The 21,187-nt window shown below is 47.5% G+C and overlaps 7 protein-coding genes across 7 annotated transcripts; 6 read left to right on the top strand and 1 right to left on the bottom strand.

Moving 5' to 3' along the window:
• Positions 1-991: 991 nt before the first annotated feature.
• Positions 992-1,896, top strand: LACBIDRAFT_250182 (uncharacterized protein; the record flags this gene model as incomplete). Its single annotated transcript, XM_001881147.1, has 4 exons — positions 992-1,103; positions 1,164-1,378; positions 1,429-1,734; positions 1,789-1,896. Coding segments are annotated over 4 exons (741 nt in total), but the record flags the coding sequence as incomplete, so codon positions are not given.
• Positions 1,897-4,788: 2,892 nt separating this feature from the next.
• On the top strand, positions 4,789-5,420 carry LACBIDRAFT_297814 (uncharacterized protein; the record flags this gene model as incomplete). Its single annotated transcript, XM_001881148.1, has 1 exon — positions 4,789-5,420. The coding sequence occupies one exon, from the start codon at positions 4,789-4,791 to the stop codon at positions 5,224-5,226; it is 438 nt and encodes a 145-aa protein (XP_001881183.1). The 3' UTR covers positions 5,227-5,420.
• Positions 5,421-5,623: 203 nt separating this feature from the next.
• Positions 5,624-6,796, top strand: LACBIDRAFT_327404 (uncharacterized protein; the record flags this gene model as incomplete). The annotated part of the gene is made up of 6 exons (XM_001881149.1): positions 5,624-5,832; positions 5,884-6,129; positions 6,179-6,302; positions 6,455-6,483; positions 6,534-6,569; positions 6,625-6,796. 6 exons carry the CDS (start codon positions 5,624-5,626, stop codon positions 6,794-6,796), a joined length of 816 nt encoding a protein of 271 aa, XP_001881184.1.
• Positions 6,797-7,910: 1,114 nt separating this feature from the next.
• LACBIDRAFT_297816 (uncharacterized protein) lies at positions 7,911-8,957 on the top strand (the record flags this gene model as incomplete). The annotated part of the gene is made up of 5 exons (XM_001881150.1): positions 7,911-7,932; positions 7,990-8,007; positions 8,242-8,378; positions 8,428-8,882; positions 8,933-8,957. The coding sequence occupies 5 exons, from the start codon at positions 7,911-7,913 to the stop codon at positions 8,955-8,957; spliced, it is 657 nt and encodes a 218-aa protein (XP_001881185.1).
• Positions 8,958-9,254: 297 nt separating this feature from the next.
• Positions 9,255-9,525, top strand: LACBIDRAFT_297817 (uncharacterized protein; the record flags this gene model as incomplete). The annotated part of the gene is made up of 3 exons (XM_001881151.1): positions 9,255-9,276; positions 9,332-9,423; positions 9,472-9,525. The coding sequence occupies 3 exons, from the start codon at positions 9,255-9,257 to the stop codon at positions 9,523-9,525; spliced, it is 168 nt and encodes a 55-aa protein (XP_001881186.1).
• A 4,786-nt stretch (positions 9,526-14,311) lies between these two features.
• On the top strand, positions 14,312-14,905 carry LACBIDRAFT_297819 (uncharacterized protein; the record flags this gene model as incomplete). Its single annotated transcript, XM_001881152.1, has 4 exons — positions 14,312-14,330; positions 14,378-14,431; positions 14,482-14,588; positions 14,696-14,905. 4 exons carry the CDS (start codon positions 14,312-14,314, stop codon positions 14,903-14,905), a joined length of 390 nt encoding a protein of 129 aa, XP_001881187.1.
• Positions 14,906-15,185: 280 nt separating this feature from the next.
• SDG16209 (SET-domain and PHD finger containing protein) lies at positions 15,186-19,564 on the bottom strand (the record flags this gene model as incomplete). The annotated part of the gene is made up of 4 exons (XM_001881323.1): positions 15,186-17,533; positions 17,611-17,836; positions 17,973-18,372; positions 18,426-19,564. 4 exons carry the CDS (start codon positions 19,562-19,564, stop codon positions 15,186-15,188), a joined length of 4,113 nt encoding a protein of 1,370 aa, XP_001881358.1.
• Between the last annotated feature and the right edge of the window lie 1,623 nt (positions 19,565-21,187).

Below are 21,187 nucleotides of genomic sequence, written 5' to 3' on the forward strand. Positions count from 1 at the left end.
TCCAAATTCCGAGCCGAGCTTGACCCTGGCTCCTGGATCTGGCTGCGACCTACTACTTCATGATGGAAGCTTCTTCTCCTTTCCTTTGTCATCACCACTATCTTCCTTGTCCGAAGACTATGTTCTACAACAACTACAACAACTATCTACATACTCAGAAATTCAACTCTCGGAAACCATATCGCAAGAAAACGTCGGTCTCAATCTCTCCTGCACCCCGCAAAAGAGCAAATTTATACTGCACAAGAACGATCCTCACGCGGCCCTCTGTGTACGAACTTCAGTTCTCCCTCTTTCGGCAGCTACTATTCCTAAGGTGATCAATTTCGAACAAACATCCAGGCCACTAGGAGGTAGTATCGCTGCGGAACTCGTTCTCAAAGACGTTGATCAGTATGAAGACGATGAATACGGCAACTCGTCATTAGAATCTATGGGCCCCTGTACGCCTCCAATCGGATGCTCTCAATCCTGCGAAAACAAGAGGGAATTCAGTTGGACTGGATCGTTCCTTGAATTTTGCCAGGCAGCGGAGGAGGAGTTGGAGGGGATTTAGATTATACTTCAGATGTACGCCACGTTTTTGCAACATGGTGTTTTGTTGATATCATAATGCTGAGTCCTCATTGATCCAACGTTGTCCCGTTGATCAAATTGATCCCAAATTGGAACCGAGCTTTTGATTGCAACCCATTGATTGAAGCTTCCCACCATCGCTTACGACGACGACGACCACAACAACGATCTCAGAGCACGACACAAATGATACACTTTGGAGACTTCCAGTCTCTTTGCGCCGATACCCCCAGCTATCCATGGTGTAACCTCTTCTACCGCCAGGTATGTGTCCGTACCCCTGTATCGAACCATTGTTCTCTCAACTTGCCGTCATTTTTAGTTGCTGCGGGGCTCACCATCGACGCTCACCGGTGTATCGTCAGACCCCGCGTCGGCCCCTGTTGGAATCAATCCCCAGTGTGGCATACAGAGACTGGGGCACAACGGTTCCATCTCCAATGTCGCCAATATCGCTGTCTGTGGGGCCAGCGTCTTCTTTACTGCCTTCCTCATCTACATATGCAACCGTCGTAAAGCAGCCGTCGGTGCGTTGCGTCGTCCTCATCAACTCTCAAAGGCTCATCCTTTTTTCTTTCTTTCTTCAGGCCGGGTCGAACTCCGCGCATTTCTCGGTCTATACCTCCTCACTCTCCCTTTACAACTCTTGACAACGGGATCGCTGCTTGAACAAGGGTCAACGGCCCTGGTTGTTCTCACTGCTATTCACGCAGGCGTCGTTGCAGGCCTCTTCTGGGCGTTGCTGGCCAACGCCATCGTCGCAACACAAGTCGTTGAAGACGGCACGTTGAGCAGTCTGATTGTATGGTCCATCTCTTTTATTCGATTGTTGCTCTGATAGACGCGTTACAGCCCTACTACATATTCACAGTCATATTCTTTGCCGTGACAACCTACATCTCTCTCGATGTTGCCCTCGGAATAACAACCGCCATCGGCGGCCTTTCCTCTCCACCGGAATCGCTCCATTCTATACCTTTATTCGTACTGACGAGCATATGGCCAGGCGCATGTGCCGTCATATATCTCATTCTGATGGCCTACATCGTTCTGCGGGTGCTGAACGAGACAAGGCCGATGGTGTATTACATCTTGAGTGCCGCCCTCTTCGTATTGAGCCAGCTGGCTTGGTTCTTGTTGAATAAGGTGATTTGCAAGGTGCGTGCTGTTGTTGGCTGCTATTTTATTTTTTCTTATCGTGTTGGTTCGTAGGGATCATCAGCAAAGGTTGACGGTTCGTTCATTGCTACCTTGCTCGAGACGGCAGCCGTTGGTGTTTTATATCTTGCTTGGAGAAGTATTACGGAAGGTGAGTTTTGAGTTTTTCTGCGGTCTGCTCTCGATTGCGGTCGCTTGTGATTCGCCGCTGATCTGCCAATGATTCACCGCTGACTCCACTTTTTTTTTAGAATCATGGGACGATGATTATTACCCCTCGTAGCAACGGTGGTTGCGTATCCCCTTCCTCGTCCACTGATTATTACCCCTTTCAAAAATTTCTTGGAACTTCGACTTTGATTCACGCCAGTTACATTTCCTGTCTGTTGGATTTCGCGCTCACATAATTGTTTATCTCTTAACGTTTAGACGGATGGCTGTGTTGCAGATGGTCTAGTGGTATATCTACTTATACGTGTACTTGATACTTATCTTCTGCTTGTACAACCATAAAAATGTCATTGGTGTTTGAAGTTTCCGTTCCAGCTGAATGCAAAACCCTAGACACCTTGCAGAAATTTCTTGGCTCCGCCTCGCTTTGTGCAAACAACCATTTGAGGAAGGAAGCGGGCACGAATGACGCAAGTCCTCCACCAATGCAAGTATATGTCATGTAATGGAGTGCTCCACGCTCCAATTGAGCTAAACTTGAGCCAAATGCGGTTGTTTGCACAAAGCAAGGCGGACACCAGAAATTTTCGGGAGGTGTCTACGGTTTTGCATTTAGCTGACATACCGTTATACTGATAATACAGTATACACCTCTCAAAAGTCCAAAACACCAGCCCTACAAAGGAGGATCTCGTGGAGGGGGGGGATATAATTAAGTTCAGCCCTACTACGTGGTATCAATGAAGGTATCATCAACATCAATCAGTCAAGCATTATGCAGACTTAAAGAGCCAAGACTCCAAGTGCCAAAACGCCAGCCAACCCACCCATCGACACGGTCATGCCCATAGCACCAGAGGACTTGCTTGTGCTTGACGCAGCAGCGCCGCTGCCTGACTTTGAGCCCGAGGCACCAGAACCAGAAGCGGTGCCTGTTGGCTTGACAGATCCTGTGGCAGAGGAGGTGGCGGAGGCAAACTAAGAGAGAGAAAATTAGCGTAGTTAAGAGATGAAGATGTTGGATTATTACAGTTGCGCTTCCTGCAATGAAAAGATCCGTAGACTGGTAAGTCTTGCAGTTGGACGACGCGGGGACACGGGGTTGGTAAGGAGGGGGGGTGTTCAATGGGTCGGGCATCTGCCAGGTGAGGGCTGTGCGCGCCATGAAGAGTTAGTGTGGAGATTGCGACACAAGAAATGAAATCCTTACTTTGTCCAGCGCTGGTATAAACACCTGCAACATCCTGAACATCACCATCGCACGAGGTGAACTGACCGTCCTGTGCAGCAGAGGGCATGTTATAGTCACAGCCAATCAGATCGTATCGGTTCTCGCAGTAGTCGGGGGAAGTCTTCGAGTTGTAGCATGCCTTGAAGCAGAACTTGTTACCGCCAACGAAACTGTTCAAGGGTCAGCGTCAATTTTATCATGAAAGAAAATGTTTTACATACGTATTCCAGTTGAACACCTGCGTCAAAGTGTGACCATCCGAGTCAGTGGTACCGTTCGAGTAAACAACACCGCCCAGAGGGTTTCCTTGGAGATCGGCACCGTGTGGGTCAAGCTCTCCACCCTGATCTGTTGGGTCAAGACCTAAGCCCTGGTTCTTGATGTAACCCACGGCTTGAATGTATCCGGGAGTTTTTGTCCACTATTTATTTTGTAAAGGTTAAATCGCGGAGGGCGGAACAAAAAAAAATGCGAGCAACGAACTTGGATGCCAGTGATAGCGCCGGGGGGGATGAGACGGGTGCCGTGGTATGGCTTTGTGCAGTAGGCGACGACTTTAGCCTCAACGTTACCAATGAGACCGTTCGAGTCTGGAGATCCCCAGAGACAGAAATCATCCTGATAACAAAGGTAAGGACGCGTCGAAAAACAATATAATGGGAACGCACGGGACCGTTGAAGACCAAAGTCTGGCAGTTGGAGTTTGGGCCAAGGGTGGTGGAATTACATTGGTTGAAGCCATACTGAGGACCTCTTAGAACGGCGTATGGGTAGACCTGGTAAGGAAGGGCAGTGTAATCGTAGCGTAATGTTGAGAGAATGGGAGTTCCCGAGCCACCCGCAACCTGACGTTTAGCTATGGTAGGGGTAGGTGCTGGAGTAATGGTGGGTTGTTCCGCTGCGAGGGCGGATGTGAAAGAGTGGACTGCCGCGAGGGCAAGAAAGGATAGTGATTTTGAATAGTACATAGTAGTATGTATAATGGCGAAAGAAATGTTAAAGAGAGACGTGACAACCAATCCATCCACTCTTTTATATCTGTCGATCATTTGATGCGTGAGAATAATATAAAAATAGAAAACAAACTTGTACCTGCCAAGCTATCCGCCAAGCGCCTATCACGCATATATGCACGCTGTGCAAAACCAGTGCAGTCGACTACACTTTTTCTGTGGTCAGAAAGGCAACAGGCAGGAGAATATTCACAACGAAAGGCCCGTAGATGTGCCCGATGCCCGAAAAAAGCGACAGGGACGGCAAAAAGTATCCAAAAATGATGGTTTAGAGGGAATCGATTATATAAACCTCGCACATAGCGCATTGATAGCGCATACAAGCACACTCAAATTACTCTTATTTTAAAGTAATCCCCGGCTTTCGTCTGTACATGTTTGCCTCCCCTCCATTTCTGGGTCCGGAAGCCAAAGCTGCCGAGCGCAGGCTTGGCTCTCTCTTGGTTCCTTTCGTTCGTGCTCTCTGAGTAGCTCGTTTATATCAAGTTTCCTCTGTTTCTATGTTCCGAATCTAAATCTATTGTTTGGTGGCTACCTTTCCTAAACTGTCTTACTTCCCTCTGTTGTTCTCTTCCTCGAACTTTATATGGTGCGCATGTGAGTTTCTATCTATTCGCTTTCCCCATCTATTCATCGCCCATGTCTTCCCTTCTTATCATAGGTTTTTTCGCGCTCGCTTCGGGCAGACGCCTTGCGATCACAAAGCCTGGTGCTAAGTCCAGAACTTGGTATTGTTACTATTCCACCACCATCCAGACCTCTACAGGCAACATACTTCCTGCGGACCTTCGCATCTACAGCCCAATCAACGACGTCGTTCATCCTGACAACACCATTGCTTTTGTTATCGCAAAGGCTTATATTCCTCCCAACGACACCACTTTCCTCGATGTCCTACACTTGGCCATCTGCCCTGGTGACCCCTCCAGCGTAGTGTTTGAAAGTCCAGTTCGGTCCGGTTTTTTGATGCCCAGGGGCGTTAACCGTAACCGTAACCGGTCTGCCTTTTCCCCAGAAGTCAAAAGACCAGACCGGACCGCAAAAAGACCACAGACCGCGGTTTTTTGCGGTCTATAGACCAGTTTCGGTCTGCATCAGTTTTAACCGGTTTATGACCGGTCTTTAGGCCAATATTTTAAAATTATGAATCGGTAAATTTATTAACATCTCTAATAGCTTCAAAACGAGCCCAAGAACGTTAAATCCCGTTAGGTATTGGTGCTTCTATAAAATAAGTCTGGTACATCTATTATTCCCAAAAGTAATTTACATTTTAATTCATATCTCTCTCGTTTTTTTACCAAATCGTACGTTCTTGGGTGCGTTTTAAAGGGTATTTAAGGGGCTACAAAAAACCGGTCCAAACCGGTCAAGACCGGTTCACGTTAACCGGTCTTTTTGCGGTCTTTACATTTCAAAAATAAAAGACCGTAACCGCAGGTCCGGTCTTTTGCGGTCTTGGTCCGGTCTGGTTATGGTCTTTTTCCAGTCACGAGACCGGACTTCCAAACACTACTCCAGCGAGAGTTACGAGGAGTCTCTTCCTGACTGTCCCTACCCTTGGATCTTCGGTGTTGGTCATGTTCCTTCAAAATCCGAAACCTTAACCAACACCAACACGAAGATTTTCCCCGTTTCTCACACCGAATATGTTCGTGAATCATCTAGAAATTCTTATGTTATGTTCGTTCTTTGATTCTTCCTTTTTTCTTGACTAATATACTTTCCTTCAAGCTGTGCCTACGATGGCGATGCTCCTCGATGGACCAATACACCCGCCCCGCTTCCTCAGGCGTGTGTCCAATACTTTGGCATCTGTCACTCCGTCCTTCCCAATGGCCATCTCCGTGTCAATGTGGAGTCAATTATCCTCAGCCTCGTGCCTCTGTCAAGCCCAGATCAATCTACGATTTCCACTCCAACGAGGAAAAGAAAGTTCCAGGCTATTGCATCACCATCAACGGCCAGCAAAATTACCATGTACGTTTTTTGCCCATTTTCCATTACTTGGGATTAATTTTTCGCATAGAAATTCCATTCCACCTGTTAGTGCTTCATCATCGTATGTTCTTTCTTGGTCGTTCATCAATACCTCAATTCACATGACCTTTGAGCATGTCGGTTCCATCAATCAATGCGTCCTCGGCGACTCTGTACGTTCATCTTTTTCCATCACTCCTACCCCAACTCACATTCGAAATACTCAGCATCTCTGTTCCTCTCAATAAGGATGCTTTGCCTCTGTATGTACCTGTAATTTTGCACATACAAATTACAGCTAACATTCTGATCACACAGCATGCAGGTTCCCCTCGGTAACCCTGCTTCGTCATCGTACATTTTTTTCTCTTGAGGTTACATTCCACGTTTGACATATTTCTCAGAGCATTGACTATGCCCAATTATGGTGCTTCGTCGTCGTGAGCTTATTTTTCAAAATATATTTGTATTACAGCTCACATCATGACCTATCAGGATGTCGGTTCGCCTTCAGTCTGTGCCCCCCGTCGATATCAACATGCACCCTGATTCTGGAGCTGCACCTTCACCCCTCAGCACCATCGACGATTTCGAAGCAGACGAGTCTCTTCCCCCTGTTGCTTCGCAATCATCAAAGGCAAAAGGAAAGAAAAAGGCAAAATTTTGATCATTCGTTATCTATCTTCATCTCCAATTAACTGTACTTTACTTGATTGTACGATATGTAAATAAGCAATGGTGAAATTGTTTTAGTACTTACAATTCTCTGTGGTTCGTTACTTGGGCTGAAACAAAACAAGTGCACGACATAAATAAACAATTGCCTCCTTATGTCGTACCGTCATGGTTCTTTTGTTCTGACAATACCCGGATCATGATTTTTTTTAAATGTCGATTATGAATTCAAATGGCAGGTTCCATCCAACTCGCATCCCTGTTTAGGTTCCCCTCGATTGAATCTTCGCGTCGATCTTGGTCACCAGACAGAGGTGGAGTCTGCACTGTCCACCGAGCCGATGTAGAGCAAAATCTGCCCCTTCATGCTCGTTCCACACATCTATGGATAGCTCCTCCACCTTCTCCCTCTTTTTCGCTGATCATGCAGCTGTTGGGGGTAATGCTTTTTTACGCTCTCCATGTTCTTCCACCACTCATACTATTGAAGATCCACCCTATTCTTTGTGCTCGGACAAATCTCCCTCTCAAACCCACAATGCTATTCTTCGTATTCTAAATGAGATCAGCAGTGATAATCTCCATCCGTCCCTTTCAGCTTTAGCTCAACTAATCACAGTATGTATTTTTTTGGTATTTTATCGACATCAGCTTGATCAACTGCCAGCCCAAATCCAATGTCTATCACACAGACAACTTCATTGACGGCATTCTTCAGATGCGACATACCAATGTGATCTTTGTCTGGAAGAATATTTCACAGGTCTTCTCCGATTACAGTCCCTTTCCCAATGCAGCTTATGCTGTCTCAATGTTTATTCCAAGCATCGAACCATTCCACTCCCTCGACTTTGCTTGGGCACTGTTGACCTTCGTCAATAGCCACTTCAGTCAGAGCCATACTCGATTTCGTGTTGTTTCACTTGCCTTTGTTCTCGGACCTCAAGGGACGTATGCACTCATCCTTTTCGATCGCAAGTTCCGAGCCACCTATGTTAATGCACACTGCAATTCGAATGGTTCCCCTGTTCAACGTTATCAGGGGTGTCCTGTCACATTTCTACCTTCGGCTCATGTTGTTCCTCTCTTATCTCGTAAAGTCCTCGATGACCTTGATGAAAATGTTCGGTATGTGTCTTATCAATCTACATTATTATTCGACTGACTCTCACATTTTTCTATCAGATATCTGTCGTATACTTAGTAACTCGATTTTATCTGTTTCTTTTTGTGTTGCTTACATCTTTATTGACGTTAATTGTCTTTCTAAATAACACAACCCACATGGCTGTATATAAAGTTGTGAGTGGTCGATGTATTTCTCATCTTCGATGACTTCCTGCACTTTCATTCATTGCTTATTTTTGCTACACTTACCACGAAGAGGTTTCCCATTGTTTTCATTTCTCATGCCGATCTCTGATCTTCCCTTTGAAGTCATCAACCTCTATACTCAAACCCCTGACATTATTGTTTTACCACCATCTGCTCGTCACGAAATAATCTCAACAGTGAATAATGTTTGGGATATTGGCATTGCCGCGTCATTGGCTTCTTTGGCTGCTTTGATTACAGTGTGTTCCAATGTTTATGACTTTATTTCGTATCTCATCTTTCCTGCAGCCCAACACAGCCATACATCGGACCGACATTCAATATGATGCCGTTCAAAATGTCACCTCTTCACAGCCCATCTTTGTTTGGGTTGAAACTCCATTTATTCTTCAACGACACCTCTACCGCTCTCCTTTCGCTGTCATATTCTCCGTGGATTGTTTACCCCCATTTCATTCCCTAACCCTCGCCTTTCTCATTCTCCGGTTTATGGACATCTACATTCGCGAGGGTGACTATCGACGATTTCAACTCCTCGCTCTGACCTATTGTTTCACTCACACTTCTGTTTATGGTGTCCTTTTCTTTGACCATCGGCTCGCTTTTGTTTTCAACATGGCACATGTGTGTGCTGAATCAAGATCCGACTGCCATCGGTTTTCACATTCTCTCCATCCAATCACAAGTGTGCCGGGGCAAAGTGTCTCACTTGATTTTGTTTCGGATCTTATTGGAAGAGCAAGGTGACCTTCATTATTTTATTCATGGTTCAATTTTCTAACCAGTTATGCAGAAGACTTACTCAAGGCCAAATTTAACCAGCCAAAATATCATATTTTGTACTCCCCTTTTGATTCTCCTGATTTTGTAGCATTTGCTTCGGATCTCGTTGTAATAAATTGAAGGTGACCATAATTATTCTATTCATACTTGGACCTTCTGATCAGTCATGCGGAAAAGCTTCCTCATCGTCGAATAAGCAGCCAAGATTTGTCTCAGATGTTGTATTCCGGGCCTTTCAGTTTTCTTATGTTCGTCATATCTATTTTGATACTTTCGTGTCACTTTCAAGCGATACACCAAGTTTCCCTCACTTCAGCCCCTGGTCTTCAACCATGTTTACAATCCTATCATCGGGTATGTCGTCAATTATTCTTATGGTATCAACCTATCTCTCTAATCTTCTTAACAGCATTCAAATTCGTCTCGACACTTTTTGCCCATTTATTCAATGTCAACTCTACCGTTAACTCTTTCCCATCATCGCAGGAGCATACTGAAAAGGTATGGTGTTTCCTACTATACGAAACATTCACTAATTTATTCGTCAAGAAATACCATGATCATGACATTGTCTTCCTGTCAGAAACAATTAACATTTTATGAAGTCTTTCTGACATGCCAACATCTCCAGATTTAATGGCATGAACGACGAGAAATCAATTGTTCTATGGGATGATTTTGATTTTGATGTAAGTGAAAAAACCTTCAGGTGACGAATGACGTGCTCACGATATTTTCACAAGATCCCCCCCCCTCTCATGTATACCACTGATCTCGACTAATTCTGAATAAGAACTCTGTATCATGTATTCAATCAAATTCTACGTAGCATTACCAGTTGTAATCATATTGAAGAATTTCATATGTTGGTGTGCGGGTGAGCCATAGCTAATTAGCATTTTGTTCTACGACTCGCACCTTCTACAAAATGTCAGCCCTCTGGACGATTGGTCCCATTTCCACACCTCGACTGCAGTGGGGAGAGATTCGCCATGGACATGTCCACAAATGCCCGACCTGCGATGTTGTCCTACTTACAGGCGAATCCCCAGGTTTTTGTTGTGGTCCACGGGGATCTAAATTCAATGAAGTTCAACCCCTTCCCCCACTTCCTGAAGAATATAATGCGTTCATTAATCATCCTGACATCTCACAGAAATCCCGTTTACTCAACCTGATATTTTCATTCGCCTCTCTTGAAACGACACATGCATTTCCTGATATTGCCGGCCCACCTGGTTTTGTCGCAATTCAAGGGAAAATTTACCATCGAATACGACCTACTCATCAAAATTCAGCTGTTCGATGGCTGTTACATGATGGGTTCATGATGAATACCGCCCCACATCAAAATTCGGATTGGGCATCTGCATTGCCCGAAGTATGGAAATGTGCCTTTCGTGATGCGCTCCTTCGTGTCAATCCCTTTGTCACAGCTCTCCACAACCTCAGTGCACTCGATTCACATGAATGTCCCCATGCTCACCTCATCCTCGATGATACTGGATCAACAGCTGAAATAGCTGCCATCATGAGCTATGATAACACCACTCAGTCTCAAATCAAAAGTCGTCGGTTGACAATTTCACGTACAGGCGGCACCTTCCAATCCATTCCTACTATCAGTAGATTGTGGGAACCACTCGCATATCCTCTTCTCTTCCCAAATGCGACTCTTGGTTGGGGAATAGTTGGCAGCCGAAGAGACATTCGCCACGATGTACACCATCTGATCCTACAGCTGACTGTCCAACCACACAGATGTGGCACTACCGTGCTCGGCTGTTACGCGAGCCTCGGTTCCAAATCTTTGGTCGTTTGACAAATGAGTACATCGTCGATATGTTCACCCGTGATCTTGAAACAAGACTAAACTATATCCGAGCGAACCAGGTCCGCCTGCGAAGAGAAGATGCTGCTTTGATGGGTGTTGATGATCTCAATTACAGCGAAAATGTTTACTTACCCTCATCCTTCCTTGGTTCAAATCGCTGGGCATCCGAGCAAATTGCCGATTCCCTTGCTATTGCAGCATCATGTGGCAATCCAACATTCTTCGTGACGATGACTTGCAACCCAGATTGGCCAGAGATCACAAGCCGATTGCTCCCTGGGCAGTCCTTCGCAGACATCCCTGTCATCGTGGTGCGAGTATTCAAACGAAAACTCACCTTACTACAGCAGGCGATCCGGTCCATGTTTACAAATGCTGGACGACAGGTCTATGTGATCCACTGTGTTGAGTTTCAGAAGAGAGGGTTGCCACATGCCCACATCCTCGTGAAGTTCGCTAACGACTGTACGATGCCAGACGACATTGATCTCGTCGTCTCAGCTGAGGTCCCCGCCTGTCGAGAAGATGCTACATTGGTCAGAAAATTCATGTTACATCATCACCCACGCGAAGAAGACACACTTTCTAAATATTGCCAGCGAGAAAAGGACGGTCACCGATTCTGCCGCTTTGGATATCCTCATTCGCTTCAGTGTACAACAACCATTGATAATGAGGGTCGAATTCATTATCGGAGGCGACATGATGATGATAGATGGGTCGTTCCATACTGTCTACCGCTCTTGAAAAAATTTCAGTGTCACATCAACTTTGAAGTTTCTAATACTTCACACATTTTTCAATATCTCTTCAAGTATATCCACAAAGGTATGACGCACTATTTCTTTATATATGATATCTTCATAATCCCCAACCATAGGCCCCGATAAAGCAAAGTATTATATTGGGCCCGAACAGGATGGTGCTGCTGTCGACGAGATTGAGGAATACTGGAATGCACGCTATCTTTCAGCAGGTGAAGCTGCATGGAGAATTCTCGGTTTCCATGTGACCAAAAAAGAACCTGCCGTTACATCTCTTCCAATTCATCTAGAAAACGCAACAAATCATCGACAATATCAACGCACTGCCGGTTCTGAAAGCTCACTTTCCCTACTTCATCGCTATTTTCTTCGACCTGAAGGCCACTTTCAAATTGGGACCTCGTGGAGAAGCTTCGCCGAACTAACCTACACCGAATACTATAGCCTCTTTCGATTAGCTCCTTTCTCTCCAGATAAGGTTGGCCATCCAGCTTACTTTCTCGAGCATCAAAACCCTTTCCAGTACCCAAGAAAACATGCCATTCTTAGGTCGTTATCGCATTCTCATATAAGCCGGATTCAGTCAATACGGCCTTCACAAGGGGAACTGTTCTACTTACGAACAATCTTGCGGCACCGACCTGTCGAATCTTTTACAGATGCCCGAACAGTCAATGGTGTGGTGTGTCAAACTTTTCAAGATGCTGCAATTCAACTTGGGCTGTTTGCTGATCAAAACGAAGCTCAGTATGCAATGCAGGAAGCTATCGAGACCCTACATACCCCCCGACAAATCCGCATTTTATTTGTTCATCTGCTCGTCAACGACTGCATCGCCGCACCAATACAGATGTGGGAAGACTTCAGGCAGAGTCTTGCCCTGGATCTTATCCTGCAGAATAATGGAGTCGAAACATTAGGATTCAATCTGGCTTTGGAAGAAATCGACCATCACCTTGAGGAATATGGCAAAACACTAGGTTCATATGGACTCCCCAATCCAGAACACCACATGCGAGAGCTCATACACGAAATGCAGCGCTGGGGCCGAAATCAAGAAGAGCTGGGGGAGAGAGCGGATGCAGCTGTCGTAAGATTCAATCAAGGCCAACGCGCGATTTATGACCGTGTCATGGCAGCTGTCGCTAATGACTGTGCAGATTACCTCTTCGTTGATGGAAAAGCTGGTACAGGGAAAACAACTGTCGTGAAGGCAATCTGTGATAAGATTCGATCGATGGGCAAAATTGTGTTACCAACAGCGACATCTGCATTCGCTGCACAACTGTATCCTGGCGGGAGAACGACACATGCTACATTTAAGGTAAACATATTTAGCAACCTCAAGTTTATGCCTCACTTACCCTACTAGGTGCCCGTCAATGAGAGAAATGAAATGTTGATATCGTCAATCAAAGACAACGATAGCCGCGCAGAACTTATTGAACACACTGTTGTTATCGGCTGGGATGAGGCTCCAATGGCGAATCGTGCTGTGTTTTCGTGTGTCGAAGATATCTCCCGTCGAGTCATGGGAAACGATGAACTTTTCGGTGGAAAGATTGTCATTCTTCTGGGAGATTTTCGACAAACTTGCCCTGTTATTCGGCGAGGAACAAGAATTCAGGTTGTTGATGCTTCATTGAAATCGTCCCCCCTCTGGCCTTCGTTTAATATTATGCGACTTACAGAACCAATCCGAAATGCAGAAGATCCTGGATTTTCAAATTTCGTCAATGCAATTGGCGATGGAGCAGGTCCCAACATACCTCTGAATGGTTTACGGATCGTGTACACAGCTCAGGACCTCATCGACTTTGTTTACCCATCAGATATCCTACTCCACCCTCACCACTGTCTGCAGCGAGCAATTCTTGCACCAACAAATGCTCAAGTTGACATGTACAATGATGCTATTCTGCGGGCATTCATTGGCCAGACACAGACATATTTAGCAGCCGACTCACTGAAGGAAGTCGATGATGCAGGCCTCATACCCCCCGATAGTGTGCTAGATTATGTTGAAAAAAACACTCCCCCCGGTCTCCCAAAACATGCTCTCACAATCAAGAAGGGTGGTGTTTATCGCTTGCTAAGAAACCTGTCATTAGACCGAGGACTCGTGAAGAACATAAGAGTGGTCGTCACTGACACAGGATCCCGGCTGATCACTGTAAAGCTACTCCACAGTTCAGATACCATTGATGGGGGCGACGAGGAGATTCTCATACCACGGATAACATTCTCCACCGAGCTTTCTTCTGGTTACACATTGCTCCGCCGCCAGTTTCCACTGGCAATCGCATATGCAACAACATTTAACAGCTGTCAAGGCCTGACTTTGGACATCATCGGTGTCGAGCTTACCCAGCCTGTATTTTCGCATGGCCAGCTTTATACCGCTTTGTCAAGAATTCGAAACCGAAACCACGCAGCGATCCGTTTGCGTGCTGGTGAGACCAGTACAGAAAATGTGACTTTTCAGGAGATCCTGGTGTGAATCACAGAGAGCATCTGACGGTAGAGCGTAACAATTCCAGAAAACAGTTTTCTGGGACAAAATCCACGACATTAATACTGCCAGCTGCATTAAAGCTGTTACATAAGCGACATTTATACGTATACACAAGCCTTATGGGCCGAAGCGAAGCGAGGCGAGGCGGGTCTTGTATTTACTAATTTAGCTGTCTGGAATGCCATTTCACGTGTTGCATATGCACGGACCATACCACGTGCGCGTCAACAAACGCGTCCGTGTGAGACGCGTTGCATTTTCATCTCAACCACCATCATGGCAAAGACAGCTACAGGTCAGTCCCCCATTTCCTCATCCTATAGCCTCCTCACCATCCCTCAGAGACAAAGACCAAAGCTGCGACAAAGGCTGCCAACACAAAGACCCGCGCAAAAGGTTGGCTTGTGAACAATTCCCCCCATCACGCCCGCTCATCCGTAACATAGTTGATAAACCCAAGCGCGAGCCGACAGCCTACCAAATCTTTTGCAAAGAACACATGAAAAAGTGGAATGAGGCTAATCCAGGAAGAGCGAAGGAGGCCATGACCCAGGTGCGTGCACATTCAACATTGACTGCGCACGCATACATACGTCTACCACGCATATATGCTTCATTTCTGCTATCATCTCCGTTCCTCCGCTGATTGAAATCCTTCAGATCGCGCTCATGTGGAAAGACGCTCCAGAAAACCCTAACCGGGGACAGGAGTCCAAGCCCCGCAAGCCTAAGGAGCCCAAGGCTCCCAAAGAGAAAGCACCCGCCAAACCAAGGACGAAGAAGACCGCACCCAAGTCGAGTAAGGTGTCGGAGGAGGAAGAGGCCGTGGAGGATGACGAGGAACCTCAGGCCAGCGGCAGCGATGATTAACGCATTTCATGCGTATATGCTTATCGTTACAACGATGTAGACGTTCTCCTTCCCTCCTTCCATCAGTCTGTCCTACTCACGTTTAAATTATTGATATTCGATTTCCTCAGCGCACCGTGTAGTTCTGTTGTACTCTACGTCTTTCAAGTTATTGTGCTTACTACCATAAAAATGCCTGTGCTGATAAAATTAACACGTCCTACAGTGCGAGTCCCAGATACCAGAGGGAATAAGAGAAGAATAAAAAACATCAAAGGGAAAAAAATGAAGAGTAACAAGCTTATCGACACCAACCGTTATGCCCATTCCGACTGGAATGCGACCGTCGTTGATCCCAGTCAACGCGATCGCGATCAGCTGAAGGTCCCCGGGGAATATTCGGCGGTGAAACAGCGAGCTGGCGCGGAGGCATTGAGTTCCTCAGCGCTCTAGGTCCCGTGGGCGGCGGATTGCGGAACACGGGTGGGGTCGAAGATATGGGTGATGGCGTCGGACGGTTATTATACGGATATCCCATAAGTGCTCGTGGTTGCTTTGGAGGAGAGACTGAGCGAGGAACATACACGGGCTTGGGTTGCTCATGTGTAGCTGGAGAAGGGGAGGTTTCGCCGATCTCATCATCCTCGCGTGACGGACGTCGAGGTAGTGTCTTGTGGGGGAAAAGTGGTTGAAAGGAAAGAGGTCCCTTGAGTCGGTCAATGAGGGAGAAAGGTCTCCCGTTGGGATGATGGGGCTGGACAGATGCGATTCGAGGCTCGATAAGCTCCTGTTTTGCCTCTCGAGTACCAGGCGAGGCCGCAAGCTGAGGGCGAGAGGGGAGCGACATTGGGGGTTTCGTTGGGAGACGTGATGGCGGTGAGGGGAGACAAGATGGCGGTGAGGGGAGATTGCTGTGCACGCCATTGGCGAGAGGCAAGGCGCCTCCAACGTTGGTTGCTGGACGGATTTCTTCCTCTTTCAAGGTCCCAACGCCCTTTAACTCAGCTGCTGGCTTTTCATCCGGCCCACTATCCTTCTCCACTTCGCTACTGCCACAGTTTTCTGAAGACGGATCTTCAAACACCGCAATTACCTCCTCAACTCCGCCCACCTCCTCAGGATCCTCTTTACCAGCAATCTCCTCACCGTCTGACACAAGACTCAGATTTTCGGTCACAGGAGACGCTTGTGTACACTTTGTGAGCATCTCCTCCTCCCGCTGTTTCTTCTTCCGCAGCGCAAAGTCCTTCAAGGACATTTTGACTTTCGGCGCTGGTGGCGGCTGTGGCGTTGGTGAATGAGTTGGCGAACGCGCTGTAGGAGGAGGCGTCGGTTCGCGTGCATCAGCAGGTGGTGAAAGTGAGGCCAGCCGGGGCAGAGGTGACCAAGAAGCAGGCGGTTGAGATTTCTGGACTTGCACTTGAGCTGCAGATTCTTCTTCTTGTGACGCCATATGCACATCCTCCGAGGTCCTTGAAATTCTCGCGGAGCCCCCTCCCTCCTCCGACATACTTACTACATTTGAGGCCTGAACTGACGGTGTATCCACGACCGGCCCAGACAGCGGCCTGAGTGACCGTTCGGAGATCTCGGGTGAGAGCGGTGCTGGAGGGACACCTTCACGCCTCGAATATCCGTTAGACACTCCAGCAGGAGGCGTGGACGCTATGGAATCTGGTGCAGAGGAGATAGGTCTGTGAATCCAGCTAGAAGTAGCTGAAGACTTAGAACCTGGCAGCAGCTCAGTTGGGCCTGGCTCTGCGAGAGAATGCACTAGTGATGGTGTAGACATTGAACCTTCAGTGTTGATCTCTGGCGCAGATGGGTACGCCAAGGTAAGATTATCGTCACCGTCGTCCGCGTCATGATCCACCTCCTCTGAAGAATCTTCACCTAGCTCAAGATGGCTTACCTCTTCCTCATCCTGGTGTTCGGTCCCACCCAAACGTACGCTGAGTTGGGCAGGCGGAGGAGATACTTCATGTCGCATGCATGAGAGTGGAAGTGTTGTGTTCGGGGATGTTGGGGATGAGGTTACGTAATCGCACTGAGCTAACGCTTGCCAGGCGACTGAAGACGGTGATGGATCGTGACTCGCAGGGCTCGCGAGCCTCCGGAACGGCCTCCAGTTTTGGGTTGGAGAACCCAGAAGTTGTACTGCTGGTGCATGCGATGGGGGTTGAAGAGGGGAGGGGTGCCCAGACCGTGATAAACATTGATTGCTTTGACGAGGCGAAGGGGTTTGTTGTCGAGGTAGAGAAGGATGTTGGTCAAGATATTTCTGTTGCTCATGTGGAGGTGATGAGGGCTTCACCTGACCATTTGACAGTTGTCCTCGCTCAACATCCCGGTCATCCTCGAGATCCTTCTGACATCCATCTGGGCCGAAGTGATCAATCCCTTGAGCCTGTTGGAACTGAAACTTTTGCGCCTGCGAAATCGAACCGGTCACCATTGGAGAGAGTAATGAGAGTTTTGCAAAGCTCGTTGTAGGGGACGTGGAGGGCGGGAGATGACCAGAAGATTCTGCATTTGATTGGTGTTGCGGCGGATGATTTCGATGCACTGCGAATGACTTTGTCAGTGATGACATAGTTGTCGGGTCTAGAGAAGCAGGCATTGGTGGCGGTGGCATTTCGACATCAACATCTTGAGATATTGTCAGCTATATCACGTCTGTAGGATATACATATACATATACGTGCCTTCGCTATCGATATGGATACCCAACCCAACGCCCTGTGGATTCTTCGAGCTGTCGATGCTCATTGATTCCGGCAAATGGACACGCCCATTTGCCTCCTTAAGTGACTCAAACTCGCGATGGATCCATTTCTTCCGCATCTTGGGGGGCATCTTGTCTTCCGTCAGCTCTTGGTCGTCCACCTGCATGGTATCCGGAGGCCTGAGCTCTGTCGCCAGTCCAGAGGGGTGCTTCGTTGGTAGTTCAAGCTGGGGATGTGAGGGCGAATGATGGGGGCTAATGTGACGTGACCGACGATCTATAATTGAGTGGATGAGTCTTGACAGTTACGAGGGTGAGTAGAGCACGACCTTTGCGATTTCGATTGCTTTGGTGATAATTCACCCCACTCCTCCCTCGAACGACATCCTCCTCAGCGTCCAATGATGTTGCTTTACCCTTCCCCTTCTTTGAGCTCGAAGACGCTGGTGATAATACAAAGCTTGGCAAGGATATTGGTGATCCTTCTTGCTCCTCGTCTTCGGTTTCTGACACCATTTCTACACCACCCATCCCACCACTAAAAGGTATCTTCTCCCTCGTCCTAAATCCACGTCTTCTGCCCACTAATGGTCCTAGATCGACGCGTTCAGGACCGGAGGGAACCTCGTTATCGACAAAGGCTGCCATTTGCGTCAAGATGCAATCCTTTGCTCGAGCGCCGCACGCGCAGGTTGTAAATGTTGACGAGAGGGCATGAAGGATGTTGGACATCTGGTTTCGAAGGTGATCGACGTCGTGCAAGCTATTGACAGAAATTAACTAGCCTGCTTCATAGTGAACTGGGGGAAAACTCACGGGAACATGCCGGGAGTTTCAATGAGCGCAGGTAATGCATGGACCGCATTCCCGTCATCCCATTCCCATCCAAGCACCACCTCTTCGTTAGCTTTGAGGTCCCTTAGCGAAAACACCCCGAACGTAAGTGTCTCTGACTCTTGCGGTTGGCCACACAGCACTGGACGGAGGACAGCATTCGGCCTACAGCCGTTGCGAACAAAGCGACTCCTGTCCCCTGCTATGCGTGAGTCCAGTGCGATATCCAGAGGAGGTCCTAAAAGGTGCACAAAAGGTTTTGGCATGCCCAAATGAGCGTAGGAGTTGAGAGAATCCGATAAATATAAGGAAGAGGGCGTGATACATGAGGTGTATGGCGTTATAAGCTGAGATGAGGGGATTGGAAAGGTGGTGTGCACAGCGTAGGACGGAGGACGGACGTTGGTCGGGGATGAAATTGGTTTGATAATCGTGGGAGGCGGAGAGGGAGAGTTATGCGGGAGACAAACAGGTTGAAGGGGAGTATCTGAGATGGCAGTTATACCTCGCCAATGGTGGGCTTGACGTCGAAGTTTAATGCAGGTATCCTCTGGAACAACATCTTGGGTAATGTGAACGTAGGAATGCGTCCAAGGTTCGTCAATGTCAATGTGCTCGTCCTCGTTGGGTACAACAGGCTGCTGCTGGGGTTGCTGTACCATTGACAACCTTCGCTTCCGCTTGCCACCGTCAATGGCAGCGACGCTCTGCCTCCGCTGCTTCTTCTCAGGACCAACCTGCAACCCCTTGAGCCGTTCCCTTTGAAATTTGGCTGCGCGCTCGCTGTCCACCGGCCTCGGAAAACATTCCCAACAGAACCACTCCTCTGGCACTTCTCCTTCCACAATGTCAAAGCAAGCTGCATGGCACCATCTCGAACAGTCGTCGCATGCAATAGAAAACCCGTCGTCGTATGTGAAACCGCAGATGCAGCGTATGTCCTCTTGAGAGTTGTCCTTCTTGTTGTTGCTGTTATCGTTGCTGTCGTCCCGAATGATAATGGTGCTGTTGGGACCTTGCTTCCTCTTTGCTGGGATGGTGGGGGTGGTGACAAGAGGAGATAAATTGTTCGGGCATAGGCCTAGCAACCCTAAGGCTGCCTCCTGAGCATCGTAATTCATCGGCAACGACGACAGTAAAATTAAGATTGAATTAAGACCCAAGGGAGGGTGCGTCCAGAAAGGGTGGGAAGCCTTTAGTAAACAAGCTACAACAAAATATAACAACTTCGACCCTTCACCTAAGTACCACCTCATGGCAGTCAGACTATTTCGAGCACAAGGCGATGCTCAGGATAGGCGCTTGCGCCCTTTCTCCTCAACATTCATCGTTATCCGACTAATAATTCCCTTTTCACTCTGCTATGTTGAATGATTCACGCAATGTGGACATTAGTGGCGGTCATCTTTACAACGTACATGGAAATGCTCATATTTCTCATGGAGGCGGCCAATCAGGTGCGCCACAAGCACCTGAGCACCCGTATTTTAACCAACATCCATACAGGATTTGAGCTGCTTGCCAAAGCCATTGCTGCAAGTGCGTTTCACGATGCAGAGGAGCGCTTTCCGCCTCCCAAATGCCACCCCAATACTCGGGAGGCAATCCTACGAAATATCATGTCATGGATTACCGACGATACGTCTAAGGGTAGTTCGCCTCCTATTCTCTGGCTATACGGCCCTGCTGGAGCGGGGAAGTCTGCAATAGCTCAGACTATCGCGGAAAAGTGCGGAGAGCCTGCGGTCGCAAGACTGGCCTCCAGTTTCTTTTTCTCTCGGAGAACATCTGATCGAAACTCTGATAAACATTTGGTGGCTACCATCTCATACCAGCTCACGCAAAGCATTGAAAAAACTAAGCCAATCATTGAAAACGTTGTACACAATGACCCGTTGATCTTCTCGCGCGCTGTCAACGCACAGTTTTCAAAGCTTGTGATCGAACCTCTATTGCAGGTTTCAAAGGGATCCGATCCTAGAAAGGTTATCATTATCGACGGGTTGGACGAGTGTGATGGTGACGACAAACAATGTGGCATTATAGATGTTATTTGCACAGCAGTCAGCCGGCATAGGCTTCCCTTCTGCTTCCTCGTAGCCAGCCGACCCGAACCCCACATCCGAGATGCCTTCAACCACGACAAGCTCCTCAAATTATCTCGAAACATTCCACTTATTGAAGATAGCGAATCTAACAATGATGTTTCCAAATATCTCCGGTCTGAATTTAAACGCATTGCCCAGGAACGTCGCCTCCCTACAACATGGCCAGCTGACAAAGACATCGAAACTATCATGGGAAAGGCTTCAGGGCATTTCATCTATCCGTCAACAGTCATAAAGTTCATTGATGACCGCCGGCATTACCCTCCCGACAGGCTCAAAACCATTCTTGGTATCAACACAGCTTGCGATCAGTCACCCTTTGCAGATCTGGATGCGCTATATCGAGAAATTCTGAAACCAACGAGCGAGAGGGACGGCGGTACCTTGCGCATTATTGGTCTGTTATTGTGTATAACAGATAAGAAGTCCGCTTCTCCACCTCTGGTTCAGCACCTCCTTAATCTCCCACCTGGGAGGCTTGAATCTTTGCTATACGATGTCCATTCAATTGTTGACGTCCCCAATGATCTGAATGATGTTGGAAATCCCATTCGGATAACCCACGCATCGCTAATCGACTTTATCGCGGATCGCTCACGATCAGGAGACTACTTTTTGGACACAAAGAATGTGCAT

Source organism: Laccaria bicolor, genomic scaffold (assembly GCF_000143565.1).
Source record: "Laccaria bicolor S238N-H82 LACBIscaffold_12 genomic scaffold, whole genome shotgun sequence".
Lineage (NCBI taxonomy): Eukaryota > Fungi > Basidiomycota > Agaricomycetes > Agaricales > Hydnangiaceae > Laccaria > Laccaria bicolor.